The 20,639-nt window shown below is 48.3% G+C and overlaps 2 protein-coding genes and 1 long non-coding RNA gene across 5 annotated transcripts; 1 reads left to right on the forward strand and 2 right to left on the reverse strand.

Annotated features, from left to right (window-relative positions):
• Nucleotides 1–14,588: 14,588 nt before the first annotated feature.
• TMEM239 (transmembrane protein 239) lies at nt 14,589–15,760 on the reverse strand. 3 transcript variants are annotated; one of them, XM_086701836.1, is made up of 2 exons: nt 15,639–15,760; nt 14,589–15,071 (listed from the first exon to the last, which is right to left on the reverse strand). In XM_086701836.1, the coding sequence occupies exon 2, from the start codon at nt 15,058–15,060 to the stop codon at nt 14,602–14,604; it is 459 nt and encodes a 152-aa protein (XP_086557962.1). In that variant the 5' UTR covers nt 15,061–15,071; nt 15,639–15,760; the 3' UTR covers nt 14,589–14,601. The 3 variants fall into 3 exon arrangements, with proteins under 3 accessions (XP_086557962.1, XP_025788364.1, XP_086557961.1); XM_025932579.2 differs by lacking the exon at nt 15,639–15,760 and adding an exon at nt 15,220–15,302 and having other exon boundaries at nt 14,589–15,136; XM_086701835.1 differs by lacking the exon at nt 15,639–15,760 and adding an exon at nt 15,205–15,275.
• Nucleotides 15,367–18,276, forward strand: LOC147582669 (uncharacterized). The gene is made up of 2 exons (XR_015249403.1): nt 15,367–16,247; nt 18,015–18,276. It is a non-coding gene; the product is annotated as an uncharacterized LOC147582669 (long non-coding RNA).
• On the reverse strand, nt 15,763–16,660 carry CA3H20orf141 (chromosome A3 C20orf141 homolog). Its single transcript, XM_025932566.2, has 2 exons — nt 16,114–16,660; nt 15,763–16,037 (listed from the first exon to the last, which is right to left on the reverse strand). Exons 1-2 carry the CDS (start codon nt 16,374–16,376, stop codon nt 15,797–15,799), a joined length of 504 nt encoding a protein of 167 aa, XP_025788351.1. The 5' UTR covers nt 16,377–16,660; the 3' UTR covers nt 15,763–15,796.
• Nucleotides 18,277–20,639: the final 2,363 nt, after the last annotated feature.

The following is a 20,639-nucleotide window of genomic DNA, read 5'->3' on the forward strand; positions in this document are numbered from 1 at the left end:
TGATCTCAAGGGTTGGGGAGCTGCCTCTGGATCCTCTCCAACCTTGGACCTTTCACCTGTCACCTCATACTATTTAAAAACCATCGAATGTGTTCTTCTTGCTATCTCACACACTCATTTCCACCCTTACCAGAACACAGGTGTGCTTAAAGATCCCGGAGGGGTCTCCTGTTGTCAGTTGCTCTTTGGGATTGGAAAATAACAAGGGCTGAGTTGCAATTGTCAATATTAGGAATTTTGGATGTGGCTAGTTCTCACCCATATTTCCCAGTCTTCATGCCTTCAGCATTCGTTTATTTCTGAGCACATACACGTCCCTCAGTTATCTGCACAATTCTTGGCACAGAGTGGACACTCATTAAGTGGTTCGAACTGTTAAACGAGAAGCTTCCAGACTCCAGTGGAAGGCTGATTAGAAATCCATTACTTAATAGACATATTGTGCAATGGGAGCAAACTGAACACAGACCAACTTCTTTGGTTGGGGGAAGGTGGCAGTAGAGGAGGAGCTGAGGGAGAATTCCAAGGTCGGGGTGGGGGGGTGGTTAGAGGCTGTGCCAAACTCTGTAAGTTAAAGAGTACAGGGTTTCAGCCTCGACAAGTGGTGTTGACCCTAGGTTTGTGACTCCTAAGTATCAAGGGTGGAGTGTGGGCCATATGGTGACATGGGTGGGTGTCCCGGGGTTGGGGGATGGAGCATGACAGTAGGCTGACAGGTGGTGTAAGACAGGAGAAGAAGGTGATGGAGACCCGCTAAATCATCTTGAAGGAGAATTGGGTGGAAGAGCGAGACACAGATTTCTTGTATTGAGTTTCCACACTTGTTATTAAAATGTTATCATGGCAAAGGAGATCGTATCTCACACAAAAGGAGATGAGAGCAGACGAGAAAAGTGTTGGTCATTGATGACAATCAACTAAGTGCAAAAGAAAGGAAGCTATTAAGTTAGCCCGCTGGTGCTGGGGAAACTGGTACAGACAATGTGAGTTAATACGCTTTTGAGAGCAACCTTGACAGGGTAGTTGAGAATGGAAAGATACAAATAAACTTGGTTTTCTTTGGTATAGATGTAAGATGGAAAGGAACCTACTAAAATGAAAGAAACCCTTGTGTTAGGGAGGTAAGATTTTAGATTTTTTTCTCAGAAAACTTATTTTTGTTAATAAAAACCCATCCTTGGAGCAGACCTGCACCTGGTTTGCCTACTCTTTCCTACCTTTCCACAAAACCCTTTCCTCTGGACACTTTTGCACCTCTGATTCTGGAACTTCTCAGTGTTGCTGGAGAAAACTGTCCACCTAGACTGACTGACATAAGAAAAGAGTGAGTTACCCAGTCTCACCTGGCCCTCTCTGTTGCTTGCCATCTTGTCCTCTAAAAACTCCTTGTTACCTTCCCTATCAATCCTTCCCTAGGCTTTTCCATTCCCTTCAAATCCCATCCCAATTCTGGAACTCTCTGTTAGCAACCTTGAGACTGTTGAGTGTGCTTCATATCCTAGTCATTCTACCCCCTGCATTTCTAATCACCCCATCTCACTACGTAGCTCCCACTGCCCACGGTTCTGTGTCATAACCTTTCCTTCACTTAACATAGACTTGAAATCTATCACAAGAGTATAATGGAGATAAACTATTTTATTTTCAGTTGATCACATAAGCATATAGTACAAGATACTTCTCTGGTATAGGTTTTATTCAGTTGTGACTAGGAAACAAGAAACTTAAAACAACACCCACATACGTGTCATTACATACATTTAAATTGTTTCCTGACCTTTGAGATGTAAAAATGATGAAAATCTTGTGTTTCTCCAGTACGTAGGCACACTATTTGCTACTTAAGCATGGCAGAACCCAAACTTCATTGTCTCAAAACCCATTCACGTTTAGTAGACCATCTTACACAGGCTCCCTCTCATTCATGGAATCTTGGTTTTTAAATTGTTTTTTTCAACGTTTATTTATTTTTGGGACAGAGAGAGACAGAGCATGAACGGGGGAGGGGCAGAGAGAGAGGGAGACACAGAATCGGAAACAGGCTCCAGGCTCTGAGCCATCAGCCCAGAGCCCGACGCGGGGCTCGAACCCACGGACCGCGAGATCGTGACCTGGCTGAAGTCGGACGCTTAACCGACTGCGCCACCCAGGCGCCCCGGAATCTTGGTTTTTAAAGAATGGTTCCAATATCCTTTCCTTTGCCATACTTAGGTAGTCCTGAAAGGAGTAAAAGATACACGAGCACGTCAGCTGTGATGCCAGTCTTTATTTTCCAAGGAAAGTAAGTGTTTCGAGAAAAGAAAATCAGTGGAATTTTTTTTTTCAAAACATTTTAACCAAACTGGAATTTTCCCAACAAAAGCAGATCGCTTGCTTTCCAGTTCCTTGCATGTTGACTTCATTCATAGGTGTTTAAGTACCCCTACCATGTACACTGGTAAAAGATAAATTCTGCATGAAATGGACCTATGCTTAAAAAAAAACAAAAACGGGCGCCTGGGTGGCGCAGTCGGTTGAGCGTCCGGCTTCAGCCAGGTCACGATCTCGCGGTCCGTGAGTTCGAGCCCCGCATCAGGCTCTGGGCTGTTGGCTCAGAGCCTGGAGCCTGTTTCCGATTCTGTGTCTCCCTCTCTCTCTGCCCCTGCCCCATTCATGCTCTGTCTCTCTCTGTCCCAAAAATAAATAAACGTTGGAAAAAAAAAACAAAACAAAAACAAAAAACCTTGCTTTATTGAGATGTAACTGACAGACGATAAACTGCATATATTTAAAATGTATAATTTGACAAATTTTGACATGCGTTCATGAAGCCTTCAGCACGATCAAGATAATGAAATGTATCTTGCCTCTTTATTAACCCTTCCTTCTTTCTCTCCCCACAACCTCACATCTCCCTCCTTCCAACACCAAGGAACCATTGATACTGATCTGCTTTCTGTTACTATAGATCAGTTTGCACTTCCCAGAATTTTACGTAAATGGAATCATTAAATAGGCACTCTCTTTTTAAAATCTGGCTTCCTTTTTTCAAAGTTTATTTTGAGAGAGAGCATGCACGTGTACATAAGTGGGGGAGGGGCAGAGAGAGAGGGAGAGAGAGAATCCCAAGCAGGCTCCAAACTCAGCGTGGAGCCCCATGCAGGGCTCAATCTCATGAACCATGAGATCATGACCTGAGCCGAAATCAAGAGTTGGATACTTAACGTACTGAGTTAACTAGGTGCCCACTTAATCTGGCTTTCATTCAGCCTAATTAGTGGGATAAAAGGAAAAACATGCAAATTCATGTTATGTGTATCAGTACCTCATTTTTTACAGCTGAGTCTGTGGCTGTAACAATGTTTACCCATTCACCTGTTGATGGACATTTGAGTTATTTTTAGTTATTGCCTATTGCAAATAAAGCTGCTATGAACATTTATGTACAAATCTTTGTATGGACATATGTTTTCACTTCTTTAAAAAATTTTAAACTTTATTTTTAGAGAGAGGGTGCGGGGCGCCTGGGTGGCGCAGTCGGTTAAGCGTCCGACTTCAGCCAGGTCACGATCTCGCGGTCTGTGAGTTCGAGCCCCGCGTCGGGCTCTGGGCTGATGGCTCGGAGCCTGGAGCCTGTTTCCGAGTCTGTGTCTCCCTCTCTCTCTGCCCCTCCCCCGTTCATGCTCTGTCTCTCTCTGTCCCAAATAAATAAATAAACGTTGAAAAAAAAAAAAAAATTTAGAGAGAGGGTGCAAGCAGGGATGGGGCAGAGAGAGAGGGAGAGAGAATCCCAAACAGGCTCCGTGCTGTCAGCTCAGAGCCCCATACGGGGCTCGAACCCACAAACCATGAGATCATGACCTAAGCTGAAACCAAGAGTCAGATGCTCAACCGACTGAGCCACCCACAGTCCCCAATGGACACATGTTTTCATTTCTGATACCTAGAATGAAATGACTGAATCATACAGTAGATGTATGTTTAACTTTTATTTATTTATTTTTATTAATATATTCTTTTTTCTTTTTTTTTTTTTAATTTTTTTTTCAACGTTTTTTTTTTTTTTTTTAATTTATTGTTGGGACAGAGAGAGACAGAGCATGAACGGGCGAGGGGCAGAGAGAGAGGGAGACACAGAATCGCAAACAGGCTCCAGGCTCTGAGCCATCAGCCCAGAGCCCGACGCGGGGCTCGAACTCACGGACTGCGAGATCGTGACCTGGCTGAAGTCAGACGCTTAACCGACTGCGCCACCCAGGCGCCCCGATATATTCTTTTTTCTTAATGTTTATTTTTAATTTATTTTGAGAGAGTGAGCGAGCACTAGCAGTAGAGGGGCAGAGGGAGAATCCCAAGTAGGCTTTGCACGCTCAGCGCAGAGCCTGACGTGGGCTCAAACTCACGAACCTTGAGAACCGTGAGCCAAAATTGAGAATCGGATGCTTAACCAACTGAGCCACCGTGGCGCCCCTGTATGTTTAACTGTTAAGAAACTGACAAAGATTCTCCCATAGTGGATGTCCCATTTTATATTCACACTAGCAGTGTGTGAGGGATATAGTTCCTCCACATATTCGCCAACACTTGGTATTAGTCTTCCTAATATTATGTATTACAATACATGGGTGATGTGGTTTTAATTGGCATTTCCATAATGACTAATGAAGTTCACCTTCTTTTCCTGTGTTTATTGGCAATCTATTTATCTTCTTTGGTAAAGTTTCGGTTCAAATTGTTCCTCCGCTCCTCCCTCCCCTCCCCCCCTTTTTTAAAACTTCTCAAGCTTTGAAAACTCTTTATTCTGGATTCAAGTCCTTTATCAGATGGGTGGTTTACCAATACTTTTTCCTTCTGTGGCTTGTCTTTTTCTTAGCAGTGTCTTTTGAAGAAGAGACCATTTAAATTTTGATCAGGGCAGTATTTCGGGTTTATACTTTTGGTGACATATCTAAAAAATCTTTGCCTAACTCAAGGTCACAACTATTTTCCTGTATGTTTTCTTCTACAAGGTTTGGAGTTTTACTTGTAGGTCTGTGATCTATTTTTTAAATATTTTTTTAAGTTTATTTTTATTTTGAGAAAGAGAGAGAGCACACAAGCAGGGGAGGAGCAGAGAGAAGGAGAGACAGAATCCCAAGCAAGCTTCCAGCCATCAGCACAGAGCATGATGCAGGGTTTGAACTGGCAAACCGTGAGGTCATGACCTGAGCCAAGATCAAGAGTTGGATGCTTAATGGACTGAGCCACCCAGGCGCCCCTCTGATCTATTTTGTATTAACTTTTGTATATAGTGCAAGGTGATTAATTTTTTTGGCATATGAATATGCAATGATTCCAGTACTATTTATTTTATTTTTTTTTATTTTTTTTTCAACGTTTATTTATTTTTGGGACAGAGAGAGACAGAGCATGAACGGGGGAGGGGCAGAGAGAGAGGGAGACACAGAATCGGAAACAGACTCCAGGCTCTGAGCCATCAGCCCAGAACCCCGAACTCACGGACCGCGAGATCGTGACCTGGCTGAAGTCGGACGCTTAACCGACTGCGCCACCCAGGCGCCCCTGATTCCAGTACTATTGTTGAAGACTATCATTTCTCCACTAAATTCTCTTTGCTGCGCCTTTGTCGAAAATCAGTTGTACATATATTTATAGATCCATTTCTGGACTCCATACTCTGTTCCACTGATCTATTGTCTGTCTTTATGCCAACACCATTCTCTCTTGATTATTATCGCTTTATGATAAGTCTGTAAATCAGGTAGTGTTCTCTTTGTTCTTCTTTATCGAAGTTACTTTGGCTATTCTAGATCCTTTACCTTTCTGTATGAGTTTTAAAATCAGCTTATCTCAGGACACCTGTATGGCTCAGTCGATTAACTGTCTGACTCTTGATTTCTGCTCAGGTCATGATCTCACAGTTCGTGAGTTGGAGCCCCACATTGGGCTCTATGCTAACAGTGCAGAGCCTGCTTGGGATTCTCTCTCTCTCTCACTCTCTCTCAATCTCTCTCTCTCCCCCCTCCCACACATGCTCTCTCTCTCTCTCTCTCTCTCTCTCTTGCTCTGCTCTCACTCTCTGTCTCTCAAACTAAACTAAACTAAAATCAGCTTATTTCTACAAAAAATTCTGGGATTTTTATTGTGATTATATTGAACAATATAAATTTGGGGAAAATTGACATCTTAGCAATATTGAGTTATCCATTTCATGAACAAGATATACCTCTTCATTTATTTAGGTCTTCTTTACAATCTCTCAGCAATGGGGTACCTGGGAGGCTCAGTCATTTAAGTGTCTGACTCTTGATTTCGGTTCAGGTCATGATCTCATGGTCTGTGAGTTCAAGCCCTGAGCGGAGCTCTGCACTGACAGTGGAGAGCCTGCTTGGGATTCTCTCTCTCTCTCTCTCTCTCTCTCTCTCTCTCTCTGCCCCTTTGTCTCTCTCTCTCTCAAAAATAAATAAACATTAAAAAAATCTCTCAGCAACATCTTGTAATTATCAGCGTACCGATCTCTCACATCTTTTGCCAGATTTACGTCTAAGGGCTTTTTAAAAAAATTTAAATGATGCTGCTTTTTAAATTTCTGTTTCTGATCATTCATTTCTAGTACAGAGAAATACAATTGATATTTTCATATGGACCTTGTGTCATAATGGTGACCATGTACACATTTAGTTACTTTGCTAAATTCACTTATTCTAGTAGCTTTTCTTTTTAAGTTTATTTATTTTGAGAGTGTGTGTGTGTGTGTGTGTGTGCATGTGCATGTGCACATGTGTGCACCAGCAGGGGAGGGACAGAGAGGCCTCCCACATGGAGCCTGACTTGAGGCTCAATCTCATGAACCATGAGATCATGACCTAAGCAGAAATCAAAAGTCAGATGCTCAACCAACTGAGCCACCCAGGCACCCCTCTAGTAGCTTTTTTATAAATTCAATTGGATTCTCTAGTGAAGAAATGGGCAGAAGACATAAATAGACACTTTTCCAAAAAAGACATCCACATGGCCAACAGACACATGAAAAGATGTTCAACATCGCTCATCATCAGGGAAATACAAATCAAAACCACATTAAGATACCACCTCACATTGGTCAGAGTGGCTAAAATTAACTCAGGAAAACCACAGATGTTGGCAAGGATGTGGAGAAACAGGAACCCTCTTGCGCTGTTGGTGGGGATGCAAACTGGTGCAGCCTCTCTGGAAAACAGTGTGGAATCTCCTCAAAAAATTAAAAATAGGGGGCGCCTGGGTGACTTGGTCGGTTAGGCGTCCGACTTCGGCTCAGGTCATGATCTCACGGTCCATGAGTTCGAGCCCCACGTCGGGCTCTGTGCTGACAGCTCAGAGCCTGGAGCCCGTTTCGGATTCTGTGTCTCCCTCTCTCTCTGCCCCTCCCCTGTTCATGCTCTGTCTCTCTCTGTCTCAAAAATAAATAAACATTAAAAAAAATTTTTTTTTAATTAAAAATAGAATTACCCTACAACCCAGCAATAGCACTGTTGGGAATTTATCCAAAAGATACAGGAGTGCTGATTCATAGGGGCACATGTACCTAATGTTTATAGCAGCACTATCAACAATAGCCAAATTATGGAAAGAGGCCAAATGTCCATCAACTGATGAATGGATAAGGAAGATGTGGTTTATATATATAATGGAATACTACTTAGCAATGAGAAAGAATGCAATCCTGCCATTTGCAACAACATGGATGGAATAGGAGAGTATTATGCTAAGTGAAATAAGTCAGGCAGAGAAAGACAGATATCATATGTTTTCACTCATATGTGGAATTTGAGAAACTTAAGACCATGGGGGAAAAAAAGGGGGAAAAATAGTTTCTTTTTTTTTTTTTTTAATTTTTTTTTCAACGTTTTTATTTATTTTTGGGACAGAGAGAGACAGAGCATGAACGGGGGAGGGGCAGAGAGAGAGGGAGACACAGAATCGGAAACAGGCTCCAGGCTCCGAGCCATCAGCCCAGAGCCCGACGCGGGGCTCGAACTCACGGACCGCGAGATCGTGACCTGGCTGAAGTCGGGCGCTTAACCGACTGCGCCACCCAGGTGCCCCAAAATAGTTTCAAACAGAGAGGAATGCCAACCGTAGGAGACTCTTAAATACAGAGAACAAACTGAGGGTTGATTGGGAGGGCGGGGGAGAGGGGAAAATGGGTGATGGGCCTTGAGGAGGGCACTTGATGAGTACTGGGCATTGTATTTAAGTGATGAATCATGGGAATTTACTCCTGAAGCCGAGAGCACACTGTATACACTGTATGTTAGCTAACTTGACCATAAATTATATTTAAAAAAAAAGATTCAGTTGGATCCTCTACATAAGCAATCCTGTATTCTACAAATAAAGACAGTTTCACTTCTTGCTTTCCAATCTGTATGCTTTTTAATTTCTATTTCTTGTGTTATTGCATTGGCTAGGATGTTTTGTACAATATTGAATAGAAATGGTGAAAACAGACATACTTATCTTTTTCCTGACCTTAAGGGAAAAGTGTTGTTTTTTCACCAAATGTGAGATTAGCTGTAAATTTTTCTTAAGATTTTATTTTTAAAAATCTCTACACCCAGTGTGGGGCTCGAACTCATAACCCCTAGATCAAGAGTGGCATGCCCCACTGACTGAGCCAGCCAGGCATCCCTATTTTTTAATAGGGATCCCTATTTTTTAACTATGCCTTCTACACAGTTGAGGAAGTTTCCTTCTATTCCTAGGTTACTGAGAGTTTTGTTTTTAATTAGGAATGAATGTTGGATTTTGTGAAATGCTTTTCTGCATCTATTGAAATGATCACATGGTTTTTAGTTTTTAGTTTAATATGGTGAATTACATGTGTGTGTGTGTGTGTGTGTGTGTGCGTGCGTGTGTGTGTGTTTGTGTTTTAATGTTGAACCACACTTGCATTCTTGGCTTTAAAAAGGAGAGAGGTTGTACAATTTGAAGGTGATAGAGTAAAGGTGGTATTTCCTCCTCCTCTCAGAAATTCCCCAGACACAAGTGAAAATGAGAAACAAATGTAAAAAAAACAAAAACAAAAAGAGAGAGAGAAACAAATATAAATACCATATCTCATGACCAGGAGAGAGCAGACACCCTACCCCATGAATTAGGTGGATAGGCTGAAAAAAGCTGTGGAATCACTGCTTGGTATAAATTGCTTTGAAAATCATTGGGCAGAATTTACCAAAGTTGAACATTCACATACTCTATAATCCAACACTTTCACTTCAAAAGAAATGAGTGCCTCTATGTACTCAAAGACTTACACAAGTATATTCATAGAAGTTCTGGGGCGCCTGGGTGGCGCAGTCGGTTAAGCGTCCGACTTCAGCCAGGTCATGATCTCGTGGTCCGGGAGTTCGAGCCCCGCGTCAGGCTCTGGGCTGATGGCTCAGAGCCTGGAGCCTGTTTCCGATTCTGTGTCTCCCTCTCTCTCTGCCCCTCCCCCATTCATGCTCTGTCTCTCTCTGTCCCAAAAATAAATAAACGTTGAAAAAAAAAAATTAAAAAAAAAAAAAAAAAAAAGAAGTTCTATTCATAGCCAAAACTCGGAAACAAGCCAAATGTCCTTCAACAGGAGAGTAGATAAATAGTTGCCTCCCTTACAGTAGGGTAGTATACACTAATAAAGGAGAGCAAACTGTTGATAGATGCAACAACATGGATGAAATCTCATAGCCGCAACCTTGAAAGAATCCAGACATTACAGTACATGTTGCATGAGTTTGTTCTGCATGATTTCAAGAATAGGCTAATCTATGGCGATCGAAGTCACAATAGAGGTTACCCTTGGGGGGAGGTATTGATTGGGAAAGGACAACATGGAACTTGCTTAGATGATGGAAAAGTTCTATATCTTGATCTGAGTGGCAGTCACATGGACACCCAAGTATATAAAAATTCATTGAGCTGTACCCCGAAGATTTGTGCATTTTACTTGCACATAAAATGTGTGTGAATTTGATGTCAGTTAACAAGGAACAGGATGGGCTTTTTTTTCTAGAAAGTTTAATTAATATTAAGACACCTAAAATGTAATTCACCGTATAAACAGAGTAAAGCGGAATAACCAAAATTGTCCTTGTAGTGGATGCAGAAAAAAACAATGTCATTCGATATCCATTCACAGTCAAAACTGTTAGCAAATTAGGGATAGAAAGGAATTTCCTTAGCTGGATAAAGGTTAACTACCAAAACTCTACAGTCATCTACATTAACAAAAAAAAAAATTTTTTAAGTAGGCTCCACATCCAACATGGAGCTCAAACTCAAGACCTTGAAATCTAGAGTTACATGCTCTACCAACTGATCCAGCCAGGTGCCCCATCTACAGAATTCTTAATGGTGGCACCTTCGGAGAAGTTCCTTTCAAATCCGGATCCAGTCAAAGGTGCCTATGAGTAACAATTCCACATGCCATTATCTGGGACCTCAGCTTGCACAGTTAGATGAATGCAGAGGGAGAGGCCTGACGACATACTGATAACATGTGGCTTTTAGATGGATGTGGTACCCTTCAGTTTAGAGGACTTTACTACTTTCATACATGTTACAAATATTTTACAAGTATGCAGTATCACATATCAATTTTCAATACTGTGGGGTTTTTGGTAGACATTTAAAGACACAGGCCAGAAAATACGGTAGAAGCAACAGATCTTAAATCAAGTTATTTTATTTTTTTAGATGGCAAATATTTGAAAGGTAAGAAGACGGTATAAAGGAAGCAAGACCCAGAGCGTAGATGTTTGCTCAGCAGGAAAAAAAAATTGTTTAAAACTGGTTGCATCCAGACCCTGACAAAACCTCGCAAAAACCAGCTCTTCACCCCAGGAGGGATGGGATAATAGACTGGGGCTGGCCCGGGAGTCCGTGACGCAGTGAAGACGGCTAGACTGACTCTTCCTTTCCCAGGTTTCTCAAGCGCCCTGCACTTGACGCCCCTGGGTTTCCGGCTGGGGGACCCAGGCTGGAGATTTGGAGAAAGAGGTGAGGAGTCAACGAAGCCCTTACTGTGATGACAGCGGGCCGAAGATGCCCCTCCCTGGTCCCAGGATCTACCCTCGCCCCCCGTGCCAGCGTTCCGGCCAGTGAGAGAGACCCCTCCCTTCCCTTCCTCCCCACACCCCAACCGAGCCCTACTCTTCGCTGCCAGAGGAGCAGGTATCCGCTAGGGGGCGCGCCTTGCATCGTCGGCCACCCGCTCCACAAGCTGCGATTCCGGGGGCTGCCGACTTTCCGGGATGGCTAGCGCATTCCCTTTGGGGGTGCCCACAGCCCTCCGATCCCCCGCTTGGCCCAGGGTTTCCTTCCCAGCCTCAGGCCGTTGCCCGCCCCGCTCTGCCGCCACGGTCAACGCACCCTATTCGACGCCCTCCAGCCGTCACCCCGGCTCCTATCGCGCGCACCTGAGCCTCGCGAACCGCGCCGGGGGCCCCACCCGGCTCCTGCTCCTGGCCTGACCTCCCCAAGCGGCGCGGGCCGCCCCCCGCCTCGCCCCCTCCCTGCAGAAGCCGGTCTCCTCCCTCCTCGGTGAGGACAGCCGCTGCCCGCATCCGCGAGCCCGGACACACTTTACCCTGCACCCCTGAATCTGAGGGAGAGCGCCCCCTCTCGGTTCCCCGCAACTAACCCTTAGAAATCCCCTGGCGCCCCACCGCCTCCTCCTTCGAGGGACGCCTCACCGTCCCCAGGGTGGCCAGTGACAACGGTCTCAAGTGGTGTCCCCGCCTCCTGAGCCTTGATGCCGCCCTCTCGGACCCTCCGCGTCCCGGCGGCTCTTACAGTTTGCACTTGGGGCCCAGGAGAATCCTGGGTGCCGACCCCCCATCTGTGTAGGCCGCTGTGGATCCTTCTCTGCTCTCTTAGCTGCACCGCCCCCGCGGCTGACGCCTCCTCTGCTCCCGTCCCTCCTGCCCCGCCAGGTCTGGTTATCTTTCTGGTCAGGCCATCCGGTTACTGGGTCCCACCCCACCCCCACCCCCACCCCTACCCATCAAAGCAGGCTGCAGGGGGGCAGTGGGGGAAGCCAGACAAAGACACCATCCGGGTCACTCAGGCCAGTGGGGCAGCTCTCCTTGTTTGGCCCAAACCTGAAAGGCTTGAGAACGCCTTCGTTCCAGCACATTCGTTCTCCCCAGGCTTGCATTTTCAGTCTTTTAACTCTAAATGGGCGATTTTGTCTACATTTAAAGGAATTCCAGGAATTAAATTCATGTTATCATTTTTCTTTCATCTCTGCAAGGTCCCTCACGTTTTCCCCTTTTATCTGTATATTCCACTCCCCTTTGCCCGCCCCTAGACTTGGTCATTCCATTCTTTCGATCCTATGTTTTTCCGCGTTCTCAGGGAGAGGAAAAAAAAGGTGGTTTTGCTGGCATGCATTTTCACTTTGTCTCAGAAGAACTGTATTATTTCTCACTCAGGTTTCTTTTCACTCAGTGCTAGGATTTCAAGATCAACACACAGAGCTGTCTCTTCTAACGACGGTGCTCATCCACCCACCATATTTTACCTTCCCCATCTCCTGCACCACTCTCAAACATATCCTTTCTTGTGCAATGCTTCTCAAACATTTGTGTGCATGGGTAGCACTCCGGATCTCCTTAAAATGCAGGCTCTGATTCGGCAAGCCTGGGGTGGGGCCTGACACTGCATTTCTAGCCAGCTTCCAGGTGAGACCTATACTGCCGGTCCTGGTGGGACCACACTTTGAGAAGCAAGGCCCTAAGGGCCTCGGTGGGAATTCATTTTGAATTGCTGGGTCACAGGGTATGTGTTGACCTGATAAATATTGCCCATCAGCTCTCCAGTCTGTCCTTACCACCTTATCCTCTACCAGCAGAGCAGGAGGGTAGAAGGTATATATTTATGTGGGGAAGGGAAGGCGGCTTTCTCCTTGTTCCTGTCCATATCCTTCCTCCCCCTCCCCTGCAGTGTGCCTGGTCTGGGTCAAAATGTCCTGTCTCCTTTAATCAGAATGACCCCAAGGCTCTGAAGTGATGACCCTGACCACATTTGAGGGAGAACCATAAGGAGATGGGAAGGAAGGACTGTGCCTGGAGTTTCAGGCGCGGATGCTGAAGGCATCTGACCAGTGGCCTTCATGGTTATGAAACTCCACAGCAAATGGGTTTTAACAAAAAGAAACTTGTGTTCTAGGGGCCGGTCCCTATTGGCCTGAATGTTTAGGTGGTAGGAGAGGGGAACTTTGGTTCTGGGGCTCCAGGAGCAGAAATTTCAGGCTTAGAGATGCAGTGGGGTGAGGACTGGGTAGGGGTCAGGCGGGTGGGTCTTAGCTGTGATTAGAGCTGTCTGCCAGGTGCCTTATGTGGTCATGACAGATCACTATGTTGCTTGGAGGGTTAGCGGGTATATGAATGGCCGCCAACATGCTGGGTATGAAGGGATGCCACCTTCCACGATCTTCCTGGTACTTGTGAGCAGCTTGTTGGGACAGTTTCAGAAACCCACGGGCTATGCGCTCCCCCACTCACACCGCTGGCCAAGTATCTCCTGGCACTGAGTCCCAGCCCCAAGCATTTCACAATCAGGAGAGTCCAACATCTGCACATTTTGAGATTTCATGTCACACGATCTTTTACATCTTGTCCACACCCATCCATCCCCGTTTAACCATCGGAGGGCCAAAAGGGTACCCATGACAGAGCATCTCTCTGAAGGCCTAGGGAAGCTTCCTGCTCTGTCGACCACCTTCGAGGTCAGAAGACCTTTCGAGCCTACAGATTTTTCTTATAGTTCAATGCAAAAATCTTACAGTTTTCCGGTCTTTGCGAAGTGCTTCACACACAAGGTATTGCCTTTGACTCACACCAGCCCCGTGACAGGGTTGAGACCCACTCACCCCTGAGGTTCAAAAGAATTAACTGGCCGTGGCCACACATTGTGTAAGTGGGGAAATGGGACTTCTCGTTCATTTTTCCATAACAGACCTTAGGAATCTTAGCGCGGGGAACCCTTTGGGATCCTCACTACCCTAGTTGGCCCGCTTAGAGATATGCACTGAGGCAGAAGGTAGGAGGTCTAGGGAGTGGGGAGTGCCTGGGCAGAAAGGACTGGGAAGTGAGTTCGCTGAGGTCTCATGGGGGTTCTGGCCAGCCCTTTCTCGGCCAGCTTTCTGTCCGTGGGCCCTTTCTAGAGCCTGGGGAAGTGGAAAGAGGGGGTGAGTGTGAGGAATACCAAGCTAGAAGTTCTCAATGAGTCTGCACCTGGAAGAAAGAGAGGCTGCCAGTTGCTAAGGGAGCCCTGGTGGTGTCTCCACCCTGGTGGGAGCTCTAGATGGCTTGGCCCAGCTCCGCCCCTGGCTAAGCCTTCTGCCCTGTCCCTTCTTCTCAAAGTCCCTGACGCCCCACACCAAGTACCTGCAGCCTGGGCTTGAGGGAGGTGCCCGGAGGTCAGGCCAGTCTACCCTCTGGTCTCTAGCAACATCACCTATGGCCCGAGCAGCGCTAGGGACTGGTCGTCCGGGGCCCGCTGAGGCCACTGCCCTCCCCCCCCCCGCCCCCCCACCCCGGGGCCTCAGGCCCTAGGCCAGGGTTCAACAGACACAGGCAGCAGGATGGGGTTGCCCTTCTATTGGTCCGAGTCCTGAGCGAAGTCTGGGTGAGACATGGAGGTGAGAAGGCCCACGAGGCTCAGCAGCGTGGAGAAAAGCAGCAGGAAGGAGGCGGTAAAGAGCAGGGCCGGGAGAGCGCTGAGCACCAACAGCAGGACAGCTGGCAGCAGATGGCTCCACACTGCGGCCGCGACAGGCCACAAGGAGCTCAGCAGGTAGGAGCCGGTGGTGAAGAGCGCGTGGCACAGCATCAGCGACAGCAGCAGGTAGAGGACCCCCTCCAGACCCCTCAGCACACGCTGAAATGGTTGCCGCCAGCCCGACGTGGTCCACCACTGGGCCCAGCTCCGAGGCACGTGGCACCTGCACCAGCGCACCCAGCCCTGCCGCGTGACCCAGGCCGACCAGGGCACTGCCTGCTGCGGCCCCTCGCCGGCCCCGATGGCATCTGTCTCCACTTGGGGCTGCGGCATCATGGTTAGTGCACCTAGGGAGAGGGCCAGGCCAGCTGCAGAAGCAGCCCTGGAGATGCCTGGGACCTCAAGGCAGGTGGGGGTCCAGGGGTCGGGAGGGTACCAGCGTGGGTGGGGTGGGGCTTTGAGCTGGGGCGTGGATCTTACCTCTGGGCAGAAACCCCTAAGTCATGTTGCTTCCTGCAGTGCTCAGGACCGCCTGGCAGCCAGAGTTGAGCCCCCACTGTCATTCCTCCCCCTCCTCCCCCCCTCCCCGGGGATCCCCATTGTGACCCGGGAGGGGGTGGAGTCCAGCCAAGAGAGGAGCCAGCCGCTGCGCAGCCTCTCCATGGCCCCTCCAGCCTGGCAGGGGCATGGGGTGAGCCCACAGATGTAGATTCCCAGGCTTTCCTGAGGGAAGCCCCCTCGGGATCCCCGTTCCTACCCTGCTACCTGATATCCAGTCCCACTCTGCTCTCTTGTCCGTCTTTCTGGACGCCCATTCTCTGGAACCACAGAGGAGGCCAGAATGGCCAACCCCAACCCACAAGCTCGGAAATGGCTGCCACATCCTGTCCTGCACTCCCTGTCCCTCATCTCACCTTCTATTTCTTGTCCTCAGACTCAGACTCAGGTGTCCACTGTCCATATTGTGGGTCCGGAGGTCCCCTGAGCTCAGAGGTACGCTCCTGCGTGCTCAGCCCAGGATGGAGGAAGGAGACCTGGGAAGCAGCATGGCCAGTGTATTTCTGGAGGGCACTCAGATCCAAGGATGGAGGCAGAAAGCCAGGCCGAGCAGGGCCACGGGCACGCCGCGCGCTCCCAGGAACAACCCCAGGCCCAGAAGCAGCAGCAGCAGGGCCTCGTGGGGGCTGAGTCTTCCTGGGACCACCGCCGCCGTAGGTAGGAGGACAGCCTCCCGCTGTCCCGGACCCTCACCGGCCCCCTGACTCCGGCCTCCTGTGAGAAGTGTGTGCTGTGGCCGGGGGGCGTCTGCGGGCCTGTGGAGAGAGCAGGTGGCCTCTGGGCTTCTAGAAGGTGACCACTTACCCGCCTGCCAGGCTGCAGCGCACTTACCAGTGGAGAAGGTCGAAGGCCAGGAAACTGACCAGGAGCAGCAGCAGCAAGGCTGGGCCAGCCGTGGAAAAGACTGTCCGAATCGTCAGCCCCAGTGCCCCCAGCCCTAGGACGCTGTCGAGGAGCTGGGCCAGGTTAGGGCCCCAGGGGGACGTACGTGGACCCACTGGACTACACGACCCCTCCCCCGCACCCAGGCCCCTGGGAGGGACTGGGATAGGACAAGCAAGGGCTTTGGGCCTGGGTAAGCGGAGCTGGGTCATGGAGGGAGGTGGAGGTGACAGGAAGGACTAATGTGGGAGGGAGTGTGGGGAGTGGGTGTGTGGGAGGGAGTGGGGCCCTGGCAGACACTCAAGGGTGAGCTCGGTGGGAATCTCCCCCTCCCCACACACCCACCCACCAAACCCTCCTCACCTCTCTTTTCAGTCAGCTATTCTGGGACAGGGCAGCTGGGGCATTGTGACCTATTGCCAGGTGGGGCCCTGAGGCAGAGAGGGGGGCTGCTGCTGGTTTGGGCCTCATAAGCTTAGCCAGAAGGGAGTCAGTGATTTCTGAGAATGAAGACTCATCCCCTTGCCTTTGGGAATTCTCTGCCCTAGGGCGCCCCCCCCCCCTCGCCGTGGGGATCTGAGTTACCAGGAAGGCATTCTAACCCCATCGTCACATGGGCAGCTGAGCACGAGAGGAAGGACTGCTTTCTTTCTCCTGCGGGTTCCCAGAGCTGTGTGTCCAGGGGCAATCATTCAATCTTCCTGTCGGCAGCTCTCTCTCCCCTGAGAGCTGGGTGATACCTATGGGCCCCGTGGAGGGAATTTTCAGGATGGTAGCCCTGGAGTGCAGAGATAGGCTCTGCCAGGAAGTTCCCTGAGGCTTTCTGGGGCGGGGCTCCCACCAGACTGCTAAGGGGTGGGGCAGGAGGGGGCTGTTTCTCAGCCTGTGGTTTGTGGGAAGTGTTCCAGATACTGGGATTCCAGAAATGGCATAGATAACGTGAATGTAAGAGGGCCACATCATAGGAAACCCCAAACTGGAGGTTGAAGTTACCCTCTGAGAATGAAATTAAGGAAAATGGACAGATAAGGAAGCAATTGATCATCTGGAAAAAAAACCAAAACCCTATTCCCATGATAATCTGTAAGTGGGTGGTGGTTACAGAAGTTCCACCGCATCTCAGTTTAGTGACTTGAGAGGCAAGAGTGGAAGCGGATCATAACTGGGAACAGAATCCTTGCGCATATACCATACTTTGAAGGAAAACTGAATGGGGTGGGGGAAGAAGGGGACAGTGACCATAGAGCCCCAAGGAGAGGAGACAGCAAGAATCAGGCACCAGGGGCTCCTGGTTGGTGGCTCAGTTGGTTAAGCATCCAGATTCTCCGCATGGGCTCAGGTCATGATCTCACGGTTCGTGGAATCGAGTCCTGCCACAGGCTTTGTGCTGACAGAGTGGAGTCTGCTTGGGATTCTTACTCCCCCGCCCCTCTCTCTCTCTCTCTCTGCCCCTCCCCCGCTTGCATGCATGTGTATCCACCTTCTCTCTCCCTCTCTCCACTAAAACAAATAAATAAACATTAAAAAAAAGAATCAGGTGGCGTATCTCATATCTGCCTCCAGTGGGCCCTGTCCAAAGACTCAAGCCTGGTGGACTTGACATCTTTGGAAGTGATGGGCTCAACAGTGCATACAGCCAATGCTGCTGGCCCTTGGGACCATTCATTGGTGGTTCTTGCTTTGGTTCTTCCCAGAGTAATAAAGCAATGCCTGCAAAATTCTGAGGGAAGATTATTTCCAACCTAAACCCAGGTATCTGTCCAAATGATTATCACATATGAGAATAGAATAAAGACATTGTAAGCCATGCAAGTTCTCAAAACTTTGACCTTGCATACACTCTTTCCTAGAAAGCTGCCAGAGGATGTGCTTCAGCAAAATCAGGCATTAAACCGCAAGGACAATACGAGACTAAAGAAATGAGGCTAAGTACAGGAAAGCAATGATGAGAAAGGCTCAGGATGTCAGCTGTGCTTCCCAGTGAAGAAAGAAAACAACCCAGCCTGGACTCAAAAGCAAGATGCTCCGGGAGGGATGTCTCCAGAAGAAAATGAGATCGATTATCTGCGGGTTTTAGATATGTTAAAAATAAATGTTCAGTTCCACTGTTTGCTTTGGGAGTAAATTATCCATTGGTGCCCAGAAAACCAAGCAGATGATAAAACAAAGTAATCACTAACTCCAGGGAACACAAAAAGCTGAACAGTAATATTTACATGGCCACAAGGTAAGCCCTGAATATCCATCCCAGTGATTTAGCTCTTTGGGAGGATGGAAGAAGTGTGTTAGTGTCCTTGAACGTATGTGTGGGGGAGGGTGGTAGGAAAAGCGAAATCCTTAATTCCATAGCAGGAAATCTACAGATAACATCTAGAGCTAGAAAAATTAAGAGGTAGCAATAGAAGCATAGAGATAAATACAAGGAGAAATAACAATTAAAAGTGGCTGACTCGGGAATGGAGAAGCATAGAAAAGAGTCTTCTCTTGCAAGCCTAAAATGTGATTTACCTTTAAAACTATATTCTGTAGTATTTTGGTCAAAAATGATTTAGTTCAACATAAAGAAAATTAATGGAGGGTCATATTGTAGAGGTCAGGAACATACCCTCCCGGGATGAACGAAATACCAATTTCCAAACGTTACCTGGATGTGCTCTTGTAGCTTGAGATAGGATTTCCGGTGACAGCCTCAAACACCATCCAACTTGAAAGTTGTGAGTCTCATGCATTTTAGATGGAGGTGCTCTAAATCTCCATCTAGTGCTTCTCAGCCTTTAATGTGCACATGAGCCTCCTGGGGTTGACTCCTCTGGGGATCTCGTTAAAATGCAGATTCTGATGCAGCAGGTCTGGGGTTGGCATTCTGCATTTCTAACAAGCTCCCAGGGGATGGCGGTCCTGTTGGTCCTCTGCCACATTTTGAGAAGGAGGGCTCCCAGAGACATGGATGTACAAAAGAGAGAGAGAGAGAGAGCTGGGGGAGGTGGTGAGCAAACGACGGGTAGGTGGGGAGATGCCTCCTAGTGCATGTAAGGTGCCATGGTGGGGGGGCAGTCTCCATCAAGGCTCACCTCCATCACAGGGAGAGCACTTAGTACAGAGTGAGTTCTGCCCCCGCATCAGGGACAGAAGGTTAGGAGGCCCGGGCAGGCAGCAGATTCCATGACTTCTCTACTTGTTGCAGCCAGACACATGGCCTCCTTTCTTTTCTTGATTTATTCCATCCATGCATGGGGGAATAAGAGGGCTGTATTAAGCTGTTTTCCCACCCTTAGTTCACCTGGTTAGTTTAGGAGCCCCTGGGAACCGCACATTATCTTGCTTCATCACAAAACCCTGAGATTAAGATATTATTGCCCCCATTTTACAGATGAGGAAACAGAGGCTCAGAGAGCGAGGGACTGTCCAAGGATACCCACACAAAATAAAATAGCAGAGGCGGGTGTGAAATTAAGCCTATGCGGTACCAAAGTCAGCTCTCCTCTCCACCTCCAGCCACCTGACCACCCTGGGGAGCCGGCAGGAGTGGAGCACCTCAGTGCAAACCTCGGAGCTGCGCCTCCAGAACCTGCTTCCAGGTACCCAAGTGGCAAGGGCCGAAGGCAACAGCTGAGCTGGGAGCAGGTGCGAGGCGATGAGGAACTAATGAAGGAGCATAGAAGGTTCTGAGGGGTTCAGGGGGGCATGGAGGGACACAAAGGGGCCCTGAAGGTTGTTACAGGGCAGAAAGGCAAGGGGTAAGAGGTGAAAATAAGGATGAGGGGGCACAGGGGACACAATAGGTATCAGCATCCCACAGATCCGAGCCTCTGAGGGATCAGCCAGGGGTGGTCAGTATGCCCCATCCAGCCAGTCCCTTTGGGGGAATGTCCCCCAGTTCGTGGTCTGCCATCTCTTCCTACAGAACCTTGCGCTGTTGGGGAGAGTCAGCTCCCCTCAGCTCTGCTTGGTCAAGGTCTCTCTAAACCTTGAATATATACACAGATACTTTTTTTTTTAGTATTTATTTTTGAGAGAGAGAGAGAGAGAGAGAGAGAGAGAGAGAGCATGAGTAGGGGAGGGTCAGAGAGAGAGGGAGACGCAGATTCCAAAGCAGACCCCCAGGCTCTGAGCGAGCTGTCAGCCCAGAGCCCCACACGGGGCTCGAACCCACAAACCGCAAGATCGTGACCTGAGCCGAAGTTGGGCACCCAACCAACTGAGCCACCCAGGCGCCCCTACACAGATACTTTTTGAGCACTGACTAGGGACCAGGTGCTGTTCTAGGTCCTGAGGTGCAGCTTTGAACATATGGGTACAAGAAGCTCTTCTGGAGTGTGGCTTATCTTTGCTGGGGGGTGGGGACCCACACAGTGAACACATAACAAAACAAGATAATCTCAAAATGTTGAGTTGCCTTGAAGACAATAATAAAACAGGGTGAGAGGATAGAGTGGGTGTGGAGGATGGGGCTTGCTTTCATCAGAATGGTCAGC

The sequence above is a fragment of the Puma concolor genome, chromosome A3 (assembly GCF_028749965.1).
Source record: "Puma concolor isolate L17-30 chromosome A3, mPumCon1.1.hap2, whole genome shotgun sequence".
Lineage (NCBI taxonomy): Eukaryota > Metazoa > Chordata > Mammalia > Carnivora > Felidae > Puma > Puma concolor.